Source organism: Harmonia axyridis, chromosome 2 (genome assembly GCF_914767665.1).
Source record: "Harmonia axyridis chromosome 2, icHarAxyr1.1, whole genome shotgun sequence".
Classification (NCBI taxonomy): domain Eukaryota; kingdom Metazoa; phylum Arthropoda; class Insecta; order Coleoptera; family Coccinellidae; genus Harmonia; species Harmonia axyridis.
Window position 1 is genome coordinate 8,657,411 of NC_059502.1, and position 15,733 is coordinate 8,673,143.

The 15,733-nt window shown below is 36.0% G+C and overlaps 1 protein-coding gene and 1 non-coding gene across 10 annotated transcripts in view; one reads left to right on the forward strand and one right to left on the reverse strand.

The window, feature by feature from the left end:
• LOC123673156 (transient receptor potential cation channel subfamily A member 1) overlaps positions 1 to 15,733 on the forward strand; it is a 52,248-nt gene that overhangs the window by 22,221 nt on the left and 14,294 nt on the right. For 7 of the 9 annotated variants that reach the window (XM_045607606.1, XM_045607605.1, XM_045607609.1 and 4 more), the window contains 6 exons: positions 3,873 to 4,029; positions 4,704 to 4,794; positions 5,614 to 5,809; positions 11,792 to 11,990; positions 12,053 to 12,301; positions 14,199 to 14,398. In XM_045607606.1, the coding sequence (XP_045463562.1) occupies positions 3,873 to 4,029; positions 4,704 to 4,794; positions 5,614 to 5,809; positions 11,792 to 11,990; positions 12,053 to 12,301; positions 14,199 to 14,398 (1,092 nt within the window). The remainder of the gene's footprint in view (positions 1 to 3,872; positions 4,030 to 4,703; positions 4,795 to 5,613; positions 5,810 to 11,791; positions 11,991 to 12,052; positions 12,302 to 14,198; positions 14,399 to 15,733) is intronic. The other 2 variants (XM_045607607.1, XM_045607614.1) reach the window with 1 other exon arrangement.
• Positions 14,760 to 14,833, reverse strand: Trnai-gau. Its single transcript has one exon. It is a non-coding gene; the product is annotated as a tRNA-Ile (tRNA).

The window sequence follows — 15,733 nt, forward strand, 5'->3', positions numbered from 1 at the left end:
TCAACATGATTTTTCGTTAGAAGCTTGAAATAGATTACTGTAAAATTGTTCTTTTTTTGTGCCAGTTTTTCCGTAGAAGTGTCAAAAGAATTATTTGGTGAAATATCATTTATTTTATTAACTGTTCATTATTATGACTGTTGAATCAGTGTTTCGTGATTTTCTTTCGAACGAAAGATCTCCTTTCATTTCATTGAAAATCGTGATGCCCTATAATATATAGGCTTATACAACTCTGCTTCCACCGTTCTTTAAATTCGAGGTTTTATTTTAAACAACTGGTTATAATGGGTGTTTTTTTTCGAGGTATATAACTTTAAGTTGGCATTACTGTTCGAGATGGTGACAGATTTAACAGCTGTCAAGTGATTTATTCTCAGTTTGGTTTGGCAATTCATCGTGAATAGACTCAGGCCTGAACAACGCTTGCAAATAGTGCAATTTCATTTCGAATATAATGGTTCTGTGCGGAATACGTATCGCGCACTACGTCCATTTTAGCGATGGAGCGCACTTCTGGTTGAATGGCTACGTCAACAAACAAAACTACCGCTTTTGGAGTGAAGCTAATCCTCAAGTGTATGTCGAAACACCGTTACATCCATAAAAACTGACTGTTTGGTGCGCTTTATGGGCTGGTGGAATCATTGGTCCGTACTTCTTCAAAAACGATGATGACCAGAACGTTACAGTCAATGGTGATCGGTATAGAGCCATGATTACTAACTTTTTCATTCCTGAATTGAACAACCATGATGTCCAGGAGCTGTGGTAGCAACAAGGCGGCGCAACATATCACACAGCTCGTGCCACAATCGATTTATTGAAAGACACGTTTGGTGGCCGCCTAATTTCACGTTTTGGACCAGTAAATTGGTCTCCAAGATCTTGTGATTTAACACCGCTAGACTACTTTCTGTGGGGCTATGTAAAGTCATTGGTCTATGCGGATAAGCCACAAACCCTTGACCATTTGGAAGACATCATTCGCCGTGTTATTGCCGATATACGGCCACAAATGTTGGAAAAAATCATCACTTTATCATGTCTTTCGTTGTATTGCGGCCGTTTGTCTTTCAATACTCAGCTCAAACGCATTAAAAAACATCGTAAGTTATTGTGAGTTGATCCTCAAAAATGAACTTAGAAATTTTTAATTTAACTGGATAAATCATTGGCTATAAGTATTTTATTTCAGTAGTGGCCTACTTTGTAGAAGATACATTGACCCAATTCTTCGCATGCGTAATATATAATTCATCTTTCAGACAAAAAAAAAAACAACGAGTTCCCTCGTCATCAATTTATGTTGGTGTTTTGTTCCCCAGCATCCCAGAGCTTTATCGCTATGTCAGCAGTTTTATTCATTCTACAAAGTTCAGCGAGACATCACGGCAAACAAAGGAAAATATTACAGCGAACGGAGAGATATTTGAACGTCTTGATTATGTCGAAGTTGTCGCCACTTCTTCAATACTCAGTCCTGATAGTTTCACGCATTTCTTGCATGTCTTTCTATTAGGTGCAGTTAGGTTAGGTCTGACTTTTTCAGTCATTCGAACTTCGATTTGGGGAGGAAAACTAGCTGCAATCAGACAACCAGGCGGCTGCTTTATGATCTGGGAAGAAGGGAGATACGAAACGGGACTTTAAGGACCTTGATCCTGGTGGATGTGAAAATTATTCATCCCGATTTCAGGAAAATATCCCTGGGACGTTTTCGTCTAGGGTTACTCAGGTGGGAGGGTTGAATCTAATTTGGGAGTTTTGGATTGTGCTTACTCTGATTTAAATAGACTTCACTGCCTATGAAAATAATCTTCCTAATAAAGGGTGTTTTTAAGAGCATGAGAACTCTAATTATACTGACAAAGAAACTTTAACACCCAGAAAATCAGCTGTTTAAATTTTAAATATTTTTCGATGAAACAAGGATAGTATAGCAAGGAGTAAATGATTGAAATTTGGAGTAAAAACGAAGGGTTTACAATTTTATTAATACATTTGTTAATAATGTCCACCGCGATTATCTATACACTCCCCGACACGTCTCGGCATTGATGCAATAAAATGGTCTATTTCTTTTTGATGAATATTATCCCAAGCTACATGTGCTTCATGTCTCAGAGCCACCAAAGTCCGTGGGGGCTGGGGTAAATTTCCAAGCCTCCTTTCCATGATATCCCAAACATGCTCTATGGGCGAAAGATCGGGGTATCTGGGTGGCCATGACAAAAGATTCACATGGGTCGCTTCGAAAAAGTTTGAAGGAACTCTGGCAACATGAGGCCGGGCATTTTCTTGCTGAAATATTGGATTCTCGAGCCAATTAAGGTAAGGGAGAACATATGGCTCCACTATTTCTTGAAGGTCACGTAAAATACAGCACCGAAGTCTGTAGATATGCTCTTTTTGTCCTTTATATTCTGGGTAAGTCATACCAGTTGATGTGATATTGTTGAACGCTCTTCTCGAAAACACTGGTGATCAGGTATTACCTTTTTATCTTCTACGAATTAGGTAGAAACCGGGAAATATTCCAACTTTCGTTTGGCTCATTCTGATGGAATTCATATTATATTTTTCCTACCTATTAACCAAGATGAGAAATTCTCTGAATAGCTCTCTTGTGATAATAGAAGATGAGAGCCAATTATTTTCTTTGTGGAATTTTACCAATTACTGTTACAGCCAATTAGGATCAATGAAAATGATTGCTGAAAAATACCATTTTCAATTCCTGCAAATTGAATATTTTGTGTCATTCATGCTACTGCACTTAGGTTGCGTAAGTTTAACTAAATATGTATACTAAATAGGACACATTTGTGTGTATTCAATAACAAAAAATATCTACAATCCCTTCAAGTAATTCCTGGTATTTGCTAGTCAGGAAATATATCACAATATTCCTCAATACTTGTCTTCGAATTCATCAGGTGTTCGTCCAACTAAAAAAACTCTTCCTGCTTCAATGAAATCAGTTGACAGCGATGTGAACTCAGCAGATATTCTAAACGTTTTTCAGTCACGTAGTCATAGAAAGCGATGTCTGGAGAATCGCCAACTCGATATCAACTTAGTACAGACCGTTTTCCGTTTCCAACCAAATCTACGAAAATGAATAGGACCAGTTCAGAATTATTGCTGTAAACGGGGAAAAGGACATAAGATGAAATATCTCTGGAGATAAAACCGTAATGTATTTGCTCGAGCAGTTAAGAAAGATGGCCTTGTGGAATTACAATATTAATAACGCAATTTTTTTGTCTGAATGCTCCCATTTTGTTTGGGACGGGGCATTAGGTAGAATGAGGTTATGAATTAAATGTATGAGTTCTTTCTATAAAGCTGTTATTCTTGAAAGACTGGTTCCCAAAATTTTAGTAATAGTCAAGGAGCTGGTTCATTGATGCACCACCAACTGCACCCTTGGGTACCACAGAACTGTAAATAGGTATATTCAAGGGTGCAATTAACTTATCTATCTCTATCCAGAACTCGATCCAGAATTTACTTTATATTCTCGCATTTTGACACGCATCATTTGAAGCTTGATACTAACGAGTAAAAATAGTGGTATGGCGAAGGTCTGAGACTTACTGAGTGACGTGTTATTCTTCTGATAATGAACATTAACATCGAGAAATCGTGATGATTATGTCTCTACAACTTATCATTCTATTTCTGAACAGTCATCAAACATTTGAAGATTAGAATTTTTGAAGATTTGAATTTAAACTTTCAGAATCAACTCTGGCAAATTGATGTGCCAATTGAGTTCTCACCTGTACTTTTAGTCTAATTAGAAGCCTTTCATCTGAAATTAAAGCAATCAAGTATGTTAAAGTTGATTTTACCCTCTGTTACAGGCGGCTGAAAGCGGCAATTTGGAGATATTCCAGAGGCTGTACTTCGCTGAACCCACCAGGTTATCTATCAGGGACAGCAGAGGAAGGACAGTGGCGCACCAAGCTGCATTCGGCAACAGGGTCAATATACTTCAGTTCATTCAATCCCAAAGGGGAGGTAAGTCGATTATACATTATAAAAGTGGAGGATGAAGTTCCTAATTGCATGCTTCTGCAAAATTTCTTCCATTTGAAAGGCATGAGATTTGTTGGGTTACTGCTTATTGCTATCTTGTTGAGGGTGTACAGAGTGAACCACATGGTTTTCAAGAATGAACGTTCCCAAGGACCATGCATCGAATTTTCTTCTTGTATATTATTTATGTCTACAAATAAACATCGCATGAGTTTTTTCTATATCTTACTCTACTACAGGGTGCTAGTTACACGGCTCGTTCCAAGCAGTATTTTGGAAGTTGAATTTTTTAGTCCAAATTTGATTTGAATTTTAACATAATTCAATTCTACAACAAAAAGGTACTACTGGCCTAACCGATACTGTGAATGCGTTTCAGAATATTTTGATATGAAATGTAAAAACTGATATTAATATAAACCAAGTATGTATACGGTTTTCCACTATTCGTCGTATTATAGACAGATTTGAAAGTGAATTTTCCCACACGATACAAGAATACCAGTACCAAGTACTGAGCCTTACTTGGTACCACTTTCGTATTGGTTTACAATACCCCGAATATATTGATATATGCATGGAATCATATTCAATTATTGATTATTATATATGATAATAATATCCTATATACAATTTGAAATATCGTTTTCTTTCAGATCTGAACAACCAGGACAATGCAGGGAACACACCTCTTCATATAGCTGTTGAAAACGAATCTCTAGATGCTGTAGATTTTTTACTGAAATTGTAAGTAAATGATTTCCATTCCTGAATATGCATTTATCAATAATAACCCGAGTTAATACTATGTATTCTCTATTTTCACTTGATTCTATGAAAAGTCGAATATAAAGAATAATTCCCTCTTATCCATTAAATTTAAAATGTAATCCTCTTGTTCGGAAACCGGCTTCACCGAATTCGTTTGACATACCTACTGAAAATTGGTAATGCGGATCAAATATGTTAATATTGAAAATGTACTCTATTACTCTAACGAGCTAATAATGAGCCTAAACACTATTCGAAGAACAAACCTTTGAAGAGTCAGATAATATTGTGGACTAATTGATATTTCATGTACAGGATTTTTTATTAAACCCGAAAGCAAAAATATTTTTTGGTGTGGTTTATATGAACAGTATAATGAGAAGAAAATTGGAGGTTCTGTAGTTTTAGATGAGCAAATATTCCTTTGGAATCAATATCACCCTTTATCTCTAGAATGAAAAACCGTAGCCTATATTCAATTGCTATTTTCTAGCCTCCATGGGTACCCTCCATTCATAATGAACTATGTACAGTTACTCTTGTTCGAGGTCTTGTTGCTTTAGAATTTTGAAAAAATCTAATATCTGAAATAATTTTCAATCCAAAACGGAAAAAAATCCTTGTTTTTTAAAAACCTTATAACTATATTTTTTATTGACTGCTTCTTGACATCCCTTCAAGATGTTCCTTCTGAAAACCATCAAAGACTTCCATTTTTCTTGAGCATTGCTTATGTGTGGGACTTCATTAAATACTGTACCTACTACATTCCTTATATCTCTATTATCTCTACAGAGGCGTGAGGACAGATATACTGAATGAAAAGCACCAAGCAGTTATTCACCTTACAACAGAACTGAATAAGGTTAAGGTTTTGGAGGTGATGGGAAGGTTCAAGAGCAGCATAAACATCGAACTAGGTGGCAACCATGGAAGGACGGCCTTACACATTGCAGCCATCTATGATCACGACGAGTGCGCTAAAATGCTCGTAAGTGAAGTTTAATTTTCTAGATTCAGTTAAAACACTCCGAGTAAATTTTAAACAAATTATACTCAATTTTCATCACTTTTTCACATAAACTGGATTGAATTTCATCCATAGTACGTTCAATGTTGGTTTTCAATTACTGGAATTCACTTCCGAATTTATTTACAATACGACGAAAAGTGAGTTGATTAACTGAATTAAATTTCTTTCAGTATTCAAAAATGTGCACTAATAATATTGAAACAATTCAACAATTTCAAAACGTTGTTGGAACTTGTATCTTTCCATTATTGAATGTTCCATTTTCAAAGACTATTTGAAAAAAACAAGCGCCTAGTAACCTTTTGTTTTGTATTGAACAAATATGCTTATAGGTGATATGTACACCCTTAATGAGGGGACTAAGGTAATCAGATAAGGGTTGCATGTTTCACTTCACCCACTCTTCGAAATTCGGCTGCACAACGCTCTCTTTAAAGCACGCAACGATTAACTTTACTAATTCGCTAGAATTTGGCACTTGTCAAGTCCATAAATTATAACTGGGACCTTCCGTCTAACCACATGCTTTGCTCTAGACCTAAATTAATGTTACATTTAATGCTATGTTCACCTTTTTCCCTAATCTTCCAATCTCAAACTCATACGAAACCCCTGAGAACTCCAGTTACATACTTTGGAGTAAGGAATTAATATTTTTTTTGGTGAGGGGATTCAGTTAGATGCAAAAGTTTTCAGTTGGAACTTTTTCCATTAGAAGCGACCATAATCTGTCAGTAGAACATTTTTTTTTTCTTATTATCCATCTTATTTTTCAGGGAAAACTGGACCTGCAAGATGTGTTGACCTTTTCTTAAAAGCTCTCAATTTTTTTTTTATTTTGCTGAGAGTCGAATAATTTGTGTTACAAACACATACTACCAAAATCTCTAAAATGCCCTAGATAAGTAGTGTGAGAATAAACTCAACCATGGCTGCATCATATAAATTCGTTCGAATGTAGATTTGTATCGAAATATTTTGGAGCACAAATTTTTTCATTTGTTTGTGCTTTTTTATTTCATTCAGAAACATTTCAATATTCTTCATTCATTTGAATTTTATTTTTTATGCACGATTGCAAGATTTTTCATATAAAGAAGAAAGTTCTGTATCATCATCGAAGCAGATGGTTTTTTTTTTTGTAGAGCGAGTTCATGTTATTATTGATCCTTTCTCAGCAGGGGCGCTGAAAAATTCTTTGCTTCTGGCGCCAAAATAACTCGCGCCGGCCCTGGTTATATATTGGTTCAGGGTAATTTTCAATATTCCATCCTTTCAAAAATAATATGGCCAAAATAGATCAGATTGATGCAACTGCAAAAAAAACTACTTCTGAAAACTAATCAAATAAATTGGACATTTTCATCCAGTAATAGAAGGTTCACTATCCAGACTTTGTCAACATAACGATCATTTGTTATCACGTGAGCCTGATTTTGACCCATCTGGCGAGTGTTCTTGCTTGAAAATCTGATTCTGAATATATGCGGAATCATGATTGCTGACTGAGTTGAATCCATTTAAGTCTCACTCAGATGCAAAGTTCCGTACATAAAACCATACTCTAGGAATTAATTCAAATGAGGAGTCTATTAACTTCACTTCAACTGGAAATTATATTTCAGTTCTCGACCTTGTGAATGTCCAAACTGAAATATGTAGGAGATAGATCTCAATTTGAAAGGAAGGTATTTTCCTAGACCAAGGTATTTACAATTTTATCCTGAAAGGATCATATGTGAAATTCAATTTGTGATTCTTTGAACATTTCAAATGAAATTCATTCCTTTCAACGAAAATACATTTCTCTTGGATAGAGAATTTTTTTTTGTTAACCTTGGAAAAATGTGTTCTGTGGCCGTTGCTTCATTATCTTATTGATACAATATTAAGGATCAACAATTTCTAAAAAGGGCCTAACAGACTATATTTTACACAAAGGTTAACTCCGCGCATATTTTAGATAAATATTAGCAAAATGCTGCGATGTTATTGAACGAAATGAAATCTGCGGTTTCTCAGCTTCCTTTTGCTTTCTTAGATTACCCAAAAATAGATGTTTACGATGTGATCCTGACACACAACCTTTTCCTTTATTCCCCCTTGTTTGTATTTTATAAGGAAGGGAGAAAGAAACTTCACCACTTTTATGAACCCCGTAGTATGGTTGGTAGATGGAAAGCTATTGTTTTGTTTTCATCATTTTATTGCCTATGGAAGAAGATTTTATTCGAAATTCCACAGTAATTGTTGAAATGTCATAAAAAGTTATATTTTTCCATTTAAAAGAAACGTAGCTTGCCTACTCCCAAATAGAGAGCTTGAGTTTGAATTATATTGCCTTGAATCTTTCATTTTCAATTTAAACTCACATTTCATGACTTTATATTGCTCTCACTTCAGTGGCTTGATTAGGTTTTATATTTCAACTTATGCAATTATGACATGTAAAAGAATTGATTTGATGTGGATCACTTTTGAAACGATATTTCACGATAATGTGAATATGAATCGAGAAAAATTTTCATTCGTATCCACTTAAAAATTCCGATGCAATAATGCGGCAATTCATGACTGGTGAAGCCATGGTAAATCCAAGAAAAAACTCTGCAGAATACGATTATCCTTTTTATACAGCAAGACTTATTTTAGGCCCGTCAAAACCCAACTCTGCCTGAAAATGCAAAATCGTCTTGACTACTTCAAACAAACCACGTGACAAGGAACATGTTCCAAGCTGTCATCCAGATGATAAATCGGCCCTTGGATGAAATCTAGAATTTCCATACGTCATTGTCTGGAATAACTTCAGTCTGTGAATTCTGTTTCTGTCTGTCATTGGATAGATAGTTCCATTGATGTAAATTTTAATAATGCAGTTATGGCTACGTGAGACCTGCAACTATGACAGGAATTTCTCTGCGACCTGTCTGGAAAAATCAATTGAAAAAGAAACTATAAGGTCTAATTTTCATTTCATATTGAATGAAGAAAACATCAAATTTTTAATATTTACAGCACCTCAACTCAAAGTTTTCAGTTCGCTTCATGATATAACCTACCTGACTAGAACAAGAACTGACTAACTAGAAAACTTGAAAATCGATATTTTTTAAACTAAAGGAAAGTCATAACGGATACCACTCAAAAGGAAAGGGAGCAATGAAAGTCAGCTAACGTTGAAAAGAAACTTTGAAGGTACAAAAATAAACGTAGGTATCTCACACACAAGAATGTGTATTCAACAATAGTGAAACCAATAAAAACTCAAGCTGCAGAATCAAAACAGTGAATGAACAAGACTCGAGAATTTTAAGATCTATAAGAGGTATAACATTTCGAGAATAGCAAACAAGAATACTTAATGGCAATTGGCATTATCCAAGAAGCCAACAAATCAATGGAACAGCATTGAATCCTAAACAGAATTAATCCTAGGAAATTTGCGAAAATAAGTAGAAGCAACAACCAAATAACAAATATAGACAATTTATTATCACCGACATCAGAGACAATGAGAAACAAACAAAAGAAATCCCAGTCATACATAGACGAAGAATGATCACAGTAAAGCAATGTAATTCAAAGTTCGAGTTCTCATCACCTTTCACATCCCCATATCCCTCGACGAGCAGCCACTGCTAACCTAAGCGTTTAACGAGTACACCTCCGAATCGAGTAGCATAACCAAGTAGAATAATTTTCATCCCCATAATCGGAATTCTGCCCCCATTATCATCCTTACAAGAGGTCGGAAAACCCATAACTCCATACAGAATTTTCCGGCTCATTTGGCACTATAGAACCTTACGATACTTGTGCACTAAATCCCAATTACCGGGGTTCAAACCCCTCCGGTCTGAGATCACATCTGGACGCATCTAGGACACATAGTCCAGATAGAATCGGTAGCAACTCTGACGTCAGTGGAGTTCAAAGCTATTCCAAATTTCTTCTACATCGGGGGTTTTCCCAGGACTTGGAGCTGTCTCATCAGTATTCATTGCATGCATAGTTTTGATTTTGTCACTCTGAAGTTTAGCGTGTATCGAGGACAATCTCCGAACGTATAATGGGAAGTGTAAGCACCCTTTGATCTCGTTTGAATATCAAGTTTTTGCTCGGAATTTATTCACTTTATGTTATATGAGACTCTCATGATACCTGGATGGAGTTCTGTTTGTTTTTTCGTATAATATTTCCGATGTTGCTTGTGAGGAAACGATAGAAGGTAAGATCTGACGGAGGTCAAAAGCATCATTATGATGGCAGCAACTGGCTGGAAAAGATTGTGAGCATCGTTACAGATTTTCAATCCACTTTAACGACCATATAGAGTGGGTTGGTATTGATCATTATGAATTCTTCAATGCAAAGTTGCGTTTCTTTCGACGTAATTTCCCGTGTAGGAGTGCTTTGAAAAGTTCATAGTGATGGTTCAGAAAAGCTATTGTTTTCTTCCAGTTCGATACTTCCTAGGAAGTAGAGAAGCTTTTAATGAGCCAGAACAAACGTAATTCGGTTCTTTGGTGGACCTTTGAAATTTTTTGATACTGTTGGTTTCAATAAGAGAGGATTTGATATTGAAAAATACCGAAAAAACCGACATATAGTCCAGATAGAATCGGTAGTAATTGTGACGTCATGGAACTCAAAGCTATTAGACTCCTAATTTCTTCTACATCGGGAGTTTTCCTAGGACTTGGAGCTGTCTCATCAGTATTCATTGCATGCATAGTTTTGATTTTGTCACTCTGAAGTTTAGCGTGTATCGAGGACAATCTCCGAATGTATAATGGGAGGAGTAAGCACCCTTTGATGTCGTTTGAATATCAAGTTGTAGCTCGGAATTTATTCACTTTATGTTATATGAGACTCTCATGATACCTGGATGGAGTTGTGTTTGTTTTTTCGTATAATATTTCTGATGTTGCTTGTGAGGAAACGCCAGAAAGTAAGATCTGACGGAGGTCAAAAGCATCATTATGATGGCAGCAACTGGTTGGAAAAGATTGTGAGCATCGTTACAGATTTTCAATCCACTTTAACGACCATATAGAGTGGGTTGGTATTGATCATTATGAATTCTTCAATGTAAAGTTGCGTTTCTTTCGACGTGATTTCCTGTAAGGAGTGCTTTGAAAAGTTCATAGTGATGGTTCAGAAAAGCTATTGTTTTCTTCCAGTTCGATGTTTCCTGGAAAAGTAGGAAGTAGAGAAGCTTTTAATGAATCAGAACAAACGTAATTCGCTTCTTTGGTGGAGCTTCGAAATTTTTCAATACTGCAGGTTTTAATGAGAGGGGGTTTTATATTGAAAAAATATCGACAAAAAACTGACTTGATGCCAGGAGTTTTTAATTGGTCTTTCATTCATGCGCCTATTAAAGACCACACAACTCTTATACGTCATTCAATCTGGTTGTTCAATCAAACGCTTGAAAATAAAGTTTGCGTACTTCCAAGTAAATGAAAAGTTTTATGAGAAGGATAGCCGAGAAAACAGAATACTTCTATGTAATTGACCAAGAGTTAACTGATCGATTATAACCTTGAATATATTTTCTTAGAGTAAACGCAAAAATGTAATTAGATCTCATTCAGAGTTAATGATTCGAAGATTGCGATAATTACCCACTTTGATCAACCTAAAGTGTTTTGACTTGACGAATTATTTAATTGTTAGAGGGTGAGGAAATGCTCAATCCAACATCCTTTTACCGGTATAAAGTCGAGAAGACAGAATAAGTCTTGGGATGAAACAGATGTTATAAATGGATGAGGAAATTCTTTGTTAATTAAAATAATGGAATTTTTTTCGAAGTTATAGTGAATTAAGTGATATTCAACTATTTTACTTCCATTCTACCAACTTTCAACTCTAATCATGTTTTCATTTCTGTTGAGTATAAGTCCTTCATTTAACATTATCTCCTTCCAGATATCAATGTTCGGAGCTTCACCCAAGAGCCGTTGTAACAACGGCTACTACCCGATACATGAAGCAGCTAAAAACGCTTCCTCCAAAACCTTGGAAGTCTTCCTCCAATGGGGAGAAATGAACGGAACCACAAGGTCCGAGATGATATCTCTACCAGACGCTGAAGGAAACATTCCACTACATTCCGCTGTTCACGGAGGTAAGAACAGAACCATGGGGAATCCACATCGTGAATAAACTCGGCTAAATTAATTTTTTCAGGTGATCTGAAGGCGGTGGAGCTCTGTTTGAAATCAGGAGCTAAGATATCGACCCAACAACAGGATTTGTCAACTCCGGTGCATCTAGCTTGTTCTCAAGGTGCAACGGAGATCATCAAGTTGATGTTCAAGTTACAACCAGAGGAGAAGATGGCTTGTTTGAAGTCTTGCGATGTACAGAAGATGACTCCGCTTCATTGTGCAGCGATGTTCGATCACCCTGAGATTGTGGGCTTCCTGATTGATGAAGGTGAGAGAATGCAGTTTGTAGTAGACTTTAAGAAGGGGTTGATTTATATGGTTCCTGATTCATTTGTTTTCATCAGTGCTTGGAGGACTTAATGTTTGAATTGATTTTTTCGATTTTGGATTATGCTCTTTTTTACTTCGAAATCTTTGAATTTTTCCATGTCAATTAATCTATACTTTTTTCGATTATTTTGAGTTTGATGTGTTCTTATCTCAAATTGACCACATCTCCGCCAGTCCTCTTAGGAACTCAGAGTTAATGAAATTTAGGATAAGCAAACTAACTACCCTTGAAGGTTTTTATCTCGTAACAATATAGTCCCAAAGTTTCTCATGTCGGCTTCAGTGGTTTTGTTTCTTTAAGGAAGTCTAAGACGTTGGAAATTTCAGGGTCCTACTGGAACTTCAATAAGCTATTCATACGATTATGTTCGAAGGGTTACCAACGAAATTGGATTCTTACGTTAATTGAAATTCAAAGTGAAAGACACCACAACAATCTTAAAACTTTCATAGTTTCACTACTACCAACATTAGGAAACTGAATTAGTATTAACTGATATCGAGTTTCATATAGTTAATTTTGCTTCTTATCAGTTTTGGCAATATTGGATTTGGGAACCAAATTATATACTTGAAAAATTGAGAAGTTAGCAGTGAAATTTCGACCTTTAGAGTAGGGATTCATCAAGCCAAGTAACTTGACATTTCAACCAAATACTTGACTTGAAATCAAGCTTGTGAAAAATTTCATACTTGAGCTTGACTTGACTTGATTCTAGATATTTATTTCTTGACTTGATATCAAGCTACTTTATATTACTTGAACTCGATATGCTCGCGTCGCACGGCATATATTTCTGCAATCTCGGGCGCGCTTAGACTAAATAAGGGGATTCCTCGAGCGCCGAGAGACTGAAGCAGACGCCAGTACTACTTAATTAGTATCTATTGAAATCTTTTGGTAGATTTAAGTAGTTTCAGAAATATCTTTCAAACTTGGCCAAAATGGCAAAGGATTTTTTATCACCGCCAGCACATTCAGCTCCTGTTGAAAGACAATTTTCCAGAGCTGCTCTTACAGCTACAAAAACCCGCAATAGGTAAGGCGACAAATCTATAAGATGCCTCATGTGTCTCAGATCCTGGATAAAAAATTATGAAATCAAACAAAGGCTGGAAGTTTCTCAATATTAAGACAGTTTATATTTTTATTATTTTTTTTTTGTTATGGTTTATAGTGATTCAATTGATGTTTCTTTTTCAAAAAAGTTGATATTTTCGGTTGTTTTATAAAATAACTTTAATAAATGAAGGTTCTTTCTCATTTCACCATTTTTAGTGATGTGATACTACACAATGAAACTGCTAAAAATCAAGTAGCTTTATATGATTCAAGTACTTGATAAATAAATACTTGCCTCGACTTGATATTGAAAAACTACTACTTGACTTGAGCTCGACTTGAAATCAAGTCAAGCACAAGCCAAGTAATTTGAAAATCAAACCAAGCCGTGAATCTCTATTTCAGAGCTTCAAGTTCAGCGAAAGTGCCCTTGAAGTATCTGAAGTCGATTAATGTGACAGTTATTGATTTTATCTATCGTTTGGTACATCAATTAATATTATAGTTCATTGGTACTTTGGAGTTTCCTAGGGTTCCATAAATTCTATAGCCTCAAAAAGAATGGAGGCATCATGGGAAACATCGAAACTTTTGATATATTGTAAGGACAATCAATACACCTAATGTCCCAATTTTCAGCACTACAATATTCAGTCCTAGATTCCACCTTATTCTTTAATTAAAACTCCTGGGCCAGATCTCAATTTACAACAAAATGCCACCTTAATTGAACATCCAATTTGACCTCAAAATCCCAATTTTAACCTTCCAGGTGCCGACATAAACTGCATGGACAAAGAGAAACGCACACCTCTACTCCTGGCCGCTGTCAGAGGAGGTTGGCGGACAGTCCACACCCTCATAAAAAAAGGGGCAGATATAAACGTCAAAGACGTAAACAGACGTAACGTCCTGCATCTAGTGGTTATGAACGGAGGAAGGCTAGAGCTGTTCGCGAACGAAGTAAGTCAGGTAATTTTAAGCGGGGCCTTGTTTCTGTTCATTTTGTAGGAAAACGGCGGAGCACAGACTGGTCACGGGCCTACTTATATAGTTTAGAGCTTAGACGCAACGATAACACCGATAGTGCCTTAGGTTTTCACTTACCTGGTGTGTAGAGATGGAGCCTGGAGATGCTGATGTAGTTTGTCCATATGTAGTGTTGTGAGTTGACGATGTGATGCTCTGGATAAATGGCAATGAGACTGTATTTTTCTGCGAAAATAAACCATATCGAATGCATCGGGTATACTTGACATAGCACTTTGACCTCCCATTATCGAAGCATAATATATGGTGGCTCGCAGACATTTTTAAATTCTGAAAAAAGTACCTCCTCGAGCGGGATTCGAACCCGTAACCTCCGAATCATCAGTCCAGTGCTCTCACTAACTGAGCTACCGAGAAAGTTGAAAGCGTTTCCTCGATATGCGGTTGGAACTTTCAACTTCCTCGGTAGCTCAGTTGGTGTGAGCACTGAAATGGTGATTCGGAGGTGGCGGGTTCGAGTCCCGTTCGAGAAGGTATTTTTTCGGAAATTAAAAATTGTCTGTGAGCCATCATATATTATGCTATTCTAATTAGTTTCAGAATTAATCAACCAATTTTTCCCCCATCATCATTTTAACGTATAGATTCTGTTCTTGTTCTTTCCATCAGTTCTTTGGTCTATCCTCTAAATTTTCCTTAATTCCTCGAAGCTTTGAATCTTGCATAATTATTATCATAATAAAAAAAAAATAGTTATGGGAGTCTTCTTTTCTTTGATTTGCCTCATAAATGTAATATCTAATATAAAAACAATTTTCTTTTATATGTCTACGATCAAGTTGTAGAGCTTCTTAGGCTTTCAGGTCTTTAGCAGTCGTTATTTTTCAAACAAATCTCAGCAGTTCCTGATACGAGTGCTTACGAACAAATATCGAAAAAAGTAATTGTACAGCTATAAGCAGGTAAAACGCCAGAACCTTGAAAAAATACAGTGTCAGTTCCTTTATTCAGTGCAGTACAATTGTAATTGTCCATTTACTCCTACTATATTTTAGTCTCATTTTACAGATGTAGTACATACATGTTGCAATAATAATAATAATTGAAATGTACAGTCGGGGAAGCTTCGAAGAATAGACACGTATTTAGAATGTAGAAAAGCACTCTTGTCTCTTGAAGGTGTCGAATAATTCATATAAATATGCATATAGTCATATCTACACAGTGTTCCTAAATTGGAGGTAAAAACGAAGAGCTTGGATGATATTAAGAGAAATAAGTTTCATAAACATATGACCATAAAATTCAGTAGGCTCT